The sequence below is a fragment of the Carassius gibelio genome, chromosome A20, assembly GCF_023724105.1.
Source record: "Carassius gibelio isolate Cgi1373 ecotype wild population from Czech Republic chromosome A20, carGib1.2-hapl.c, whole genome shotgun sequence".
In the NCBI taxonomy this organism is placed as follows: domain Eukaryota; kingdom Metazoa; phylum Chordata; class Actinopteri; order Cypriniformes; family Cyprinidae; genus Carassius; species Carassius gibelio.
Window position 1 is genome coordinate 20975099 of NC_068390.1, and position 11305 is coordinate 20986403.

General features: G+C 35.8%; 1 protein-coding gene across 1 annotated transcript; it reads right to left on the minus strand.

Moving 5' to 3' along the window:
- Positions 1–2312: 2312 nt before the first annotated feature.
- On the minus strand, positions 2313–10677 carry LOC127938101 (adhesion G-protein coupled receptor F1-like). Its single transcript, XM_052534511.1, has 13 exons — positions 10304–10677; positions 9890–9957; positions 9616–9752; positions 7144–7338; positions 6233–6433; positions 5969–6118; positions 5501–5676; positions 5244–5414; positions 3544–4887; positions 3325–3366; positions 3066–3125; positions 2894–2954; positions 2313–2771 (listed from the first exon to the last, which is right to left on the minus strand). Exons 1-13 carry the CDS (start codon positions 10421–10423, stop codon positions 2692–2694), a joined length of 2805 nt encoding a protein of 934 aa, XP_052390471.1. The 5' UTR covers positions 10424–10677; the 3' UTR covers positions 2313–2691.
- Between the last annotated feature and the right edge of the window lie 628 nt (positions 10678–11305).

An 11305-nucleotide genomic window follows, 5' to 3' on the forward strand; every position in this document is an offset into this window, starting at 1 on the left:
GGAAAAACATCTGTAACAAATACCAAAGGGCTGCATGATAGTCAACGTCATAATGGCTTATTCTTTCCGTGTGACACCCTACAAAATTCCTGAAAATTTTGTAATAGAATAAAGGAATATATATATCACTCAAAAATGAGTGCAGCTCATGGACCAAGCAAAAATAAATAATACATTACTGATAAGAGCACCAACAAGTTCTACCTTAAAGGTACCGTTCACCCAAAAACAAATGGTGAAAAATGTATTCAACTTTACTTGATCCACAAGTAAACCACACTGGACTAGAATCGTATAAATAAGGCTAAGCCCTCAAACACTTAATCAGAGACTTTGTGTCTCACTGGTTTCGTCCTATTGTGGTTTGCCTTCATTCTGATTGACTGTGTTTTTCTTTGCCATTGTTCATTGCGTCGTCATTGGATTGTGGAAAAAGCGTTGTGCCAGAGAGATTTATATCAGTGAGTGATGTAACATGTAGTCAAGTAAAGTACACTTTTTGTGCTCTGCATTATTTGTACTCTGCATTTAACCCTTCCAAGTTCACACAGCAGCGAGTAGTGAACACACACTCACCGTTAACACACACCTGGATCAGTGGGAAGCCGTGTTCTGTGGGGAGCAGTTGTGGGTTCGGTGCCTTGCTCAAGGGTCCTCCTCAGTTGTGGTATTGAGGGTGGAAGAGAGTGCTGGATATTCACTCCCCCCACGCAAAATTCCCGTCGGTACCTTTGGGTTATAACTCTCTAACCATTAGGCCACGGATGCCTATTAAGTTTAGTGAAACTATGCCTGTTTGACTATGACTTAGATTCCAATTTTAATTTGTGTTCACTACAAAGACTTTGTAAATACCTTTGTAAGGGCGTAGGTGGTTGGATTCCAATTTATTTGTGTATCTGTTTCACTTTTTTTGTTTATGGTTGAGTAAGCTAAGGAAGCTAACTTTTATTTTGTTTTCTTAATTTTTCGTTTGAGGTAATGTGTAGCTGCTAAAAGATTTTTTTTGGCCTTGTCTGCCCCTCCAGATATTTCCATTTAAAGAAATGTATTTATTTATTTTATTAAAGATTTAATTTATTCGGCATCTCTCTGGTGTTGAGACACCGTTCTCTCTATGTCTTACACCTAGAGATTTTAACAAAATAAATAAAAATGCAATTTATTGTTGTAAACTGTTATCTCTTCATTTGATTACATTTTAAAAGATTGATTTAATTGATAATCTTTAAATAGTTGATTTCATTAAACTAATGTTTTCCCTTGTTTTACACTGTTGTCTGTCTCGGTGTATTTTTGAATTCCACTTCTGTACCCGAATCTGAATTTCATCAGCTGAACACCCTATGGCTGATCCTTCTACAGTAACACACTAAAAACAACTCTGAACACATTTCAAAAAGGCATATCAGGAAAATGAAGCTGCCCCTGCTGTCAGCCTACAGCTACCTGCCTAGAGCGGTAACACTGACTGTTAGAAGATATTTTCTGGCCTGACCCAGAACAGAAACAAGACACTTATTCACAACACCTGTAATTTACATTCATTATAATGTCTTTACAATATATATATATATATATATATATATATATATATATATATATATATATATATATATATATATATATATATATATATATATAATATGAAGTGCTATACAGATTTAGAAAATTTTAAGATGTAAAATTTCAAGGTAAATGTTGAACAACAGTCTTTGTTTTTAAAAAGCCTCTGATCCTACAGCTTTTTAGATGGAGGGTGAGGGTTTTTTTTGGCCAGTTAGTTTGCTTGCTACCATATTCTGTAAATATCTGCAAATGTATGATTTTTTATAGTCAACAAATTAACATGCAGCTTCTTTTAAGTTTTTACAGTGATTTGTAACTTGCAGTTTCCCATTGAAGTTAAAAAGTCAATGCTATACGTGTCTATGTCTGGTGTCTGTTTTTGATAAGTTAAGAGATGTTTTTGGAACACATAATCCTTGGATGTTCCGGCCCTTTAATCAGAATACACACTTGATGTGTCCCAATGATTTAATTCCCCTAGTCACTTGTTGCTCTCTCATGGTGCTCAGGAGCTTTGTTATGTTATACTATTATTGGTCCAAATGGTGTCTCTTATTGTTTATCCATAACCAATGCCTGTACCATTGGCCATGAATCTTCTACACCCCAGCTCAACTGTACCTACCTTGAGGTTCCAGCCTCGGATCTCTGCTGAATAACACATTACTACCCTTACTTAAACTGTTCTGTTCAATTAAGGCAAGGAGAAACATTTGAACTAGCCTTTATTATTATAAAATAAATGGCTCAAGACTATTTAAATACAATATGAAGAAACATTTCATTATTAGTGATTATCGGTTATAATAGTAGTAATTGTTTGGTAAGAAACACTGGAATTTATCGTGACTGAGCAAAAAAAAAAAAAAAAAAAAAATACCAGGATGTAATTAAACCAACAGGAAACCAACGCCTTACACATTTAAAATATCTGATCTAAAACAAGTCAACTTGACATACAAAGAAAAAGTAATTTTTCAAGTATAGATAAAAGACATTACTGCATTAACAGTCTATTACAAAATCGTGTAAAAAGTTATTTAGATACCTTATTTTTAGACTAATCATCTCAGAACAAAGAAACATTTCCTCCCCTAAAACAGTAAAAGAAAACTACTGTATTTACATGTTATTAACAGTATTTGAGCCATTGGTGCCGTCAGTAACTGCTGTATTGTTGGCTTCAGACATATTGTACACATCTGCAAATAGTTATAGACGTATGTTACTCATGTTTTTACATTCATTAATTTAGCAAATTTACCAATTTTATTGAAAATGTGTTAATAAACACTACAATTTAGATTGTATCCCATCTACTTACTCCTTCTTCCCTTCCTTGGAATGTCAGTGGCAAATGTGGATGATGTTCCTGCATTGGTGGTCTGTAAGGAGATATCAGCCAAAATAAATCAATGAGTCAATATAAAAATATTTAGCAATGGTTAGAAGCTGAACACATATATAAGTGTGCACTTTTTTAGAATGGCATTTACATTGGTACTGTTGGAAGTAAATTTCTGTAGCAACTGTTTTCCTGGTAGTGACTCACGAACCTGTAATCAAAGATATCTTCTTAATATCAAGAAATGCATAAATCTCTCAAATGTCTGCTTATAGCACATATATGAGATACTTGATTCTGATTTGTAACTCACGTAATACAGCGTTAAACAAATTTCCTAATTTTGAAAGACTACAACATTAAGTAACTTTACTTAAGCTTTTTGTAAAGCAACAGAAGGAAACTCATACCTTGCTGTCTAAAAGCGTTCCGAACACCAAGATAAAGAATCCCTATTAAAGGAAGTTTTACAAGGTATGATTCAAAGTGATTCAAGTTTATTTAGAAACATGGACATTTATAATAAATCAATGTGCAGCATGAAAGAAATGCAAAAAAAAAACAAAAAAAAAAAAACATTTAACCTTACTATGAATTTGATATTAGTGAGAAAGAAAGTGATACTGTACCTGCAGTGAATTGAGGAGTGCAAACACCACATGAATGCCTAAATCTTGTGACACCATGGTTCCAATGCCAAATCCCCATGTTAGACCAAAAATAGGAGTCAAAATGGCCACACACCTGGCAATGACCACCAGGGCATGTTTCTCATCTGGTTGAGTTTCGGCACCAACTCCTCTGCTCAACATCTTGTACAGAACCACAATCAAAACCACAAGGTTTATGGCTACAATAGTGAGAGCTGGAATCACAAATGCCAGCAGTGCCTTTGATTCGTTCCAGTTCAGCCAGCATGCATTTTGTTTGGAAATATAATTTTGAGGTCCAGCTGTTGATGCTACAGTAATAACCGCTATGAGCAAAGGTGCACCATAACCGGACATGAAGGCAATGACCATCATTTTGGCCCTTGACATTTGAGACAAGACCATAACTGTACGATAAAAGAGCAACAGTGCTGACATTAACATCCAGAAGAAAAGAGCCAAGTAAAAAAAGTGCATGAAGAAAACCACTGGACTGCAGCGACCCACTGAGGTTGGCTGTTCTTGTTCTGCGATCGCAGCTCCAATGATAAAACAGATGTTTGCAATCAGAAGGGACACAGCAATGTTGACTATGGAGACATGCCGCATGTAGGATGTGTCATTTCTTCTTACTGACTTCCATACAATAGCCTCAATAATCAGACAAATAATCAAGCTGGCCATCGAAATAGCTATGCCAATGTAAGTTATATAGGCTAAGGCTGTGCGATAATTGGGATCAATGTTAAATGGTGACATTAGGATTGAAAAGGAGGTTGTGTGGTTACATTCACATGTAATGTTACCAGTGCTGTTCCGCTTTACTTCACATCCAGTGGAATCCCATGTGTTGAGATTGAAGTTCCAAAAGACACAGTGAGGATTTCCCAAAGACTGATCAGTAATGTCAAATGTCAAAGAAATATTGTTGAGAGTCTCATTAACCTTAACAACAACCACATCTCCATTGATGCGCACATCTGATTTCCTGCTGTCATTAGTACCTTGAGAAGGTAGGACTTTGTCAAGAGTTGTGAAGATTATGATGGTAATGGTAGTCTCATGAGGAACCAGTGGTAATACAATCTCTGTTGTTGAGTTTGGCAGTGTTGAGGTTAAAGCGAATGAGTTTTTAATTGTAGTTCTGTTCAGCTGAATGGATGTTTTATTAAACGCAAATTCATCTGTGAGACGGTCACTTATATTCTCAATAGCGCTCAGAAGTTTAATGCTGGTGCCTCCTGTGTTGTTGCCTTTGTTCAGTTTGTTCCATGTATTACTGGCATTAACTGATACAATAACGTCCACTGTGTTTAGGAAACTCTGGAAATTAAATATAAAATGATGCTTTATATTATAAAGTTTAGCCTATCAAATGTAGAAATCATTAATATATAAAGATATTTGGATAATCTAATTAAGACACAAGATATAAGATATTATATCCTAATAATATGATATAAATATGATCTGCCACATATATAAATCCTGATAGTAATATAAGATATTATAATATTGATTAGAATGGCTATTGCACAACACAATTATGTACACTGAATCAACACTGGTTCTTATCTGAATTAGAATTATGTTCATTATCTAAATTCACTTCAGTACAAGCAACATAAAATGTCTACACATTAAATATCACATAAAAGCTTAAATGTGACTATACATACCCCCATAACTGGACTATTGAAGGAAGTAGCTTGTGAGAAGTTGGCTATTTTAAAAAGAATGTCGACAATTGCTTTGACGGTAGCAGCAGACTGTATTATATCAATGCCATTCTGTTCTGTGACAGAACTGAGGTTAGCCATAAACTCTGGGATCTCCTCCACACGCAAAGACTAAATTGCAAAGTACAAATATATAAATGATAGAAACCTTTAAAATGGCCAGATAATTGTAGATAAATACATGGTCAATAGATTACCTCAAGTTGGTTTTTCAGGTTGTCGATATAATCATATATACAGTTGTCCATTACTGATTTCCATACCCGTGATTCACATTTGTAAGTTATGGTGCCTTTGAAGCCTTTTCCACAGACTCCTGTCTTCTCATTAGTTGCTTTTCCAGCACCAAGCTCTTCATTTTGACAGTCAAATTCTGGAGAAGTATTTGATTGCAAGTCAGGTGGATATTCAACAATTTCTCCACATTTTCTCTCAGAACAGAACATACAATCACATTACACTTTATAAACTGTGGGACTTGATAGTACCCCTGCAAGCTACTTGCACAGTATGCAGAAGGATCAGAAATAATTAGGTGCAGTCAACACCAGATAATCAGGTGTGATATGGTCCAAAGAAAAGTCTGCTAGACTCATGAAATCGTACAGTAAAAAGTAAACAGTAAAAAACTTTTCTGATGCTGAAAACAATGAGAAATTGCTCACGTTCTGTGCTTGTCCTTACTGTGACGCTGCTATAGCTATAACTGTAATTCTGTAGTTGTGGCAGATCCTTGAGACGACAAGTAAAGGTAAAGGTTTGATCTGTACAATTTCCACTCCGAGTAGTATAGTTTAATGTGATACTGTCAGATCCTGATTGTGTAAAAAGAGAAATGCGTTTAGTCAAAAACGTATAATAATGTGGAAATTTTAACTGAAAGTTAAATAGTAACTCATTAAATTGCACCAGTGATTTATATGTACAACCTGAAATCTTTACTGTTCCATCCAGAACCCACTCAAGATTGAAGCCAACATCAACAGAACATTTCAGTTGAAAACTGCTGCCATCACATGGGAAAACACGGTAATTATCACCCACGATAATACTGGGGCGTTGGTTAATAATGATATTTTGCCACTGAATGTATGGTATTGTATTCCTTTGTGTGATGCACGAATATTGACCTGCATGTTGGGGGAAAAACAATAAACAAATGTATTATTATTAATATGGTGGAAGTTCATGATATTAGCACTTTAATTTTGACTGGTTAATTGATTTCATAATTAAAAATTAATATTGATATGGCAGCAACATCTATGCCACATATTGTCTCCTAGTACACAATATTTAGCATAATCCTATCCTAGGGCAGTGCTAATATACCTAAATTAAACTGTCGCACAGTTTTATATCAGTAAGGGGTCATCGGATGGCCATTTTTCACCAGTAGTTATGATTCTTAGGGTTTTCACGAAATGTCTGTGACATAATTTGGTTAAAATTCCTCAATGGTCGTGGAAAACAACATCCCTTTTACCCTGTCAAAAACAGCTCTGTTCACACGACCCATTTCCGTGCATGACACTTTAAATGATAATAAGCTACTGTTCACTCCACCCCTCGCCCCTTTTTTGTTTATTTGGTGGTGCATTACCATGAAAAACGTCATACCACTCAAAAATCAAAACGGTTTGATGATTATGTTTAGTTTTTGGGGGGTTGAACAGACTTTTATCATTGTGGGGTGGTTGTATCCACACACTGCTGAGACACACTTGCAAGCGAATACCATGTAAAAGTGAATTTGCCATCCAATGTACCCTTTAAAACCAGACTCCAAACAGCAATCTGGCACTTTGTCACAGGCAAAAAATAAATCCATGTCACTCACCACTGTCAACCTCACTAGCGTTTATCACAGTGAGAGTACTGTTGTTGTTTGAGAGTAGGTATCTTGTGTTGTCTAGAGCAGGATCTTTGTTATCCACTGTCCATTTTATTGGTCCTTTTGCAAAGTCTGGCTGTATGCAGTTCAGGTCTACCTTTTGCAGAGGATATAACTGATCTTGTGTGAAAACTGTTTGATCTGGAATTAGAAACCATGCAACTCATATCACCCAACAAGAAACAAAACCGAAACAATAAAAAAATATATATATGATATAATGGGACTAGACAACACGTCTCAGGACCTACTCATTGTTGAAATCATACTCTATATTGTCACATGGAATTGATGTTGATAGTGTTGAAATTATGCAGCCAAGTGATGATATCTCAGATCATTATTTAGTTTTGTGAAAACTTCATATAGCTAAAACTGTAAATTCTACTTATTGTTAACAAGTGTGGTAGAACCATCACTTCTATCACAAAAGACTGCTTTGAAAGTATCTGTCACGGCGCATTAGAGATGGCGCCGAGGAAAGAACAAGGTCAGGGTCCAGATGCAGGGAAGAATTTACTTTAATCAGAATGAAACAAAAAGGCCAACAAGGCAAGGCAAAACAAAACGGGCTCAAACACGATCACTGGCAAACCACACACATGCATATCTCGAGGCACACTATAGAAATAACAATCAAGTACAACTAATCCAGGCAGGCAGAGTGGAGGGAGTGAGGAGAATAAATGTTCGTGAACAAATGGGGAACAGCTGTGTGTGTCTAAGTGAGTGAGTGGATGCAACAGTTGTACCGAATGAACCAGGTGTATAGTGTAACGGTGAATGAGTCTGGGAGATGGGGAAGTGGCGCCCTCTGGTGGTGAGAGGGAGGAACACCGGGTCCGGACTCATGACATAATCTACCTGATGTATCCGGATTCATTGGCATATCCAAAACCTCAGAACAACTTGATGATGTAACAGAAACTATGGACTCTCTTTTTTCTAGCATTTTAAATACAGTTGCTCCTTTAGGCTTAAGGAAGGTTAAGGAAAACAGCCTGGCACCATGGTATAGTGAGCAGACTCTGCTCTGTCAATTCGTTATCGGTTAGGAACCTAGGTGTGCTATTTGATAGTAATCTTTCCTTAGAAAGCCATGTTTCTAGCATTTGTATTTTTCCATCTCAAAAATATATCTAAATTACGGCCTATGCTCTCAGTGTCAAATGCAGAAATGTTAATCCATGCATTTATGACCTCAAGGTTAGATTATTGTAATGCTTTATTGGGTGGTTGTTCTGCATGCTTGGTAAACAAATTCCAATTAGTCCAAAATGCAGCAGCAAGAGTTCTTACTAGAACCAGGAAGTATGACCATATTAGCCCTGTCCTATCAACACTGCACTGGCTCCCTATCAAACATCGCATCGATTTTAAAACATTGCTTATTACTTATAAAGCCCTAAATGGTTTAGCACCTCAGTATTTGAATGAGCTCTTGTTACATTATAATCCTCCACGTCCGCTGCATTCTCAAAACTTAGGCAGATCCTTTTCCTATTTGGCGCCTAAATCTGGAATAACCTACCTAATATTATTCGGGTGGCAAACATACTCTTGCAGTTTAAATCTAGATTAAAGACCCATCTCTTTAACCTGGTTTACACATAACACACTAATATGCTTCTAACATCCAAATCCGTTAAAGTATTTTTAAGCTGCATTGATTAGGTAAACCGGAACCGGGAACACTTCCCATAACACCCGATGTACTTGCTACATCATTAGAATAATGGCATCTACGCTAATATTTGTCTGTTTCTCTCTTGTTCTGAGGTCACCGTAGCCACCAGATACAGTATGTATCCAGATCAGAGGGTCACTGCAGTCACCCGGATCCAGTACGTATCCAGACCAGATGGTGGATCAGCACCTAGAAAGGACCCCTAGATCCCTGAAAGACAGCGGAGACCAGGACAACTAAAGCCCCAGATACAGATCCCCTGTAAAGACCTTGTCTCAGAGGAGCACCAGGACAAGACCACAGGAAACAGATGATTCTTCTGCACAATCTGACTTTGCTGCAGCTTGGAACTGAACTACTGGTTTCGTCTGGTCAGAGGAGAACTGGTCCCCCGACTGAGCCTGGTTTCTCCCAAGGTCTGTCACAGATGGAGTTTTGGTTCCTTGCCGCTGTCGCCTCTCGCTTACTTAATTGCGGTCAATTTAATTACAGCGATATCATTGACTTGATTGCAAATGATTGCACAGATACTATTTAAACTAAACTGAGATGATGGCATCACTGAATTCAATGATGACCTGCCTTTAACAGTCATTTTCCATTATTGACACACTGTTTTCCTAATTAATGTTGTTCAGTTGCTTTGACGCAATCTTTTTTGTTTAAAGCGCTATATAAATAAAGGTGACTTGACTTGTAAAGAAATCTGAAGCATTAGATTATGCACTTACCACTTTGAGCAAAAGCATCTTCAGCTAAAATTATGCCTTGTGCCCTTAGAGAGTCAGAAACCTGTGTGTTTGCTGCTCTAAAATCAAGGCTATAGGATGTTGCATTTATTCTGTAGTCTGCTATAACACTACCAGGCCTATGGAGACGAAACACAAACCACACCAATGTGAAGACATTATTTAAATTTGTATTTTTAAAAAGCAGTAAATAATGAGAACTCTGTGTAAAAAAAAAAAAAAAAAAAAAAGTAAAAATTTAAATGGTATATCATACCTGAAGCGAGAGACTTTTGTAGAACCAATATTGTAGCCAGTTAAATTATTAGAATAACTTGCATTAATCTGTAACAAGCAAAAGTACTTAATGTATGCTTGACATTTTTACAGTAATAAAAATTTAATTAAGTTGTTATAATATGACATCACGCTTCTTCTACAAGGCTTTGCAAAGAGGTTATTATTAAATTATACTATTTTTGAACAGCTTCTGACTGTTAAATGGATGTTACAGAAAAATAAAAACATTTATTTATGAAAAAAATCGTTAAAAACAAAAACAAGTATGTTTTCCAAGTTATGTGCAAGCAATATTCGAAGTTTTATTTATAGTATTCACAAATCAACTATATTTATCAACTAAATAAAAAATAAACTTTTTTTCACTAACTTTGAAAGACAAAATACTCACTGTTGACCCAATTCGTCCATGTAAATAAATGTAACTGTTGCTACCAGGATCAGCAAGACTTAAGTCAAAAGTCTGAGCTATTTTCATTTGCATTCCAATAACTGTAAAACAAGTGTACATTTATGCACATTGTATCAACAGGTTTGAACAACAATCAGTCCTTAAAATTATACTAATGCAAATTCAAATATATGGATAAGATCCAGTTATGAGGATGCATTAGACGAACACTGGTGCCCCTCAAGTTATCTCATCATAATACAATGAATAAAAAAATAAATATTATATTTTGACATGCATTGCGTATAATTTTTGTACCCCTACTAACACAAAATATCTTAATTCAGTCAAATATTTTTGTGAAAAGATTTAGATTCACGGGATCTGTCCGTCCTGTTCTTGACACTGTTGAATTAAAAGATATCAGTACAACAAAAATATGAAAATGAAATAAAAATATTAAATCAAACAGTTAATAGCAAAGGGATTATAGAACTATAAATTTGTTTTATCAAACAAGCAAAACAATACATTATTTTAAGTATTTTATGTCTTGAATCTATTAACTAAAAACTGATATGATTTATAACAAATTGGGAAATGTTTTGTCACTGACAAAATATTGTTATGGTTTAGTTGCACACAGACTTATATTGACACTGCACCTCATTTTTTGTGTGTACATTTCTGGTTTAGTTTCTGTTTTTGTTGCTACGGTTTCTATAATGTACCATTCAGTTCACCTGTGTCTTGTTAAGTTAGATTGTTTGCTTGTATGTTGGGGGGATAGGAGTGGGGTCTACTCAGTTAGAAGGACTTTATTGTTGGTGATTTTACTTGATCCAGGCTTGCTCTTTGAAGCTCATTCCAGAGTTGCTGTCATAGCAACAGGTCCTTAAACTCAAATCTGCTTGGGAGCAGGCTTATATAATCTCAGGCTTAAATAATGGTTAGAATGCATCATTTTAAGTAAAGGTGATGGTGAAAATCTGTCCACTGACA

What these genes read in the sequence shown, in the direction of transcription:
- LOC127938101 (XM_052534511.1), bottom strand. Translation starts at nt 10,423, where the DNA reads ATGTACACTTGTTTTACAGTTATTGGAATGCAAATGAAAATAGCTCAG. An exon ending in ACCTGAAAAACCAACTTGAG is followed by an intron (nt 5,415 to 5,500) that starts GTAATCTATTGA and finishes TTTGCAATTTAG; the next exon opens with TCTTTGCGTGTGGAGGAGAT. An exon ending in TTACTTCCAACAGTACCAAT is followed by an intron (nt 2,955 to 3,065) that starts GTAAATGCCATT and finishes ATCTCCTTACAG; the next exon opens with ACCACCAATGCAGGAACATC.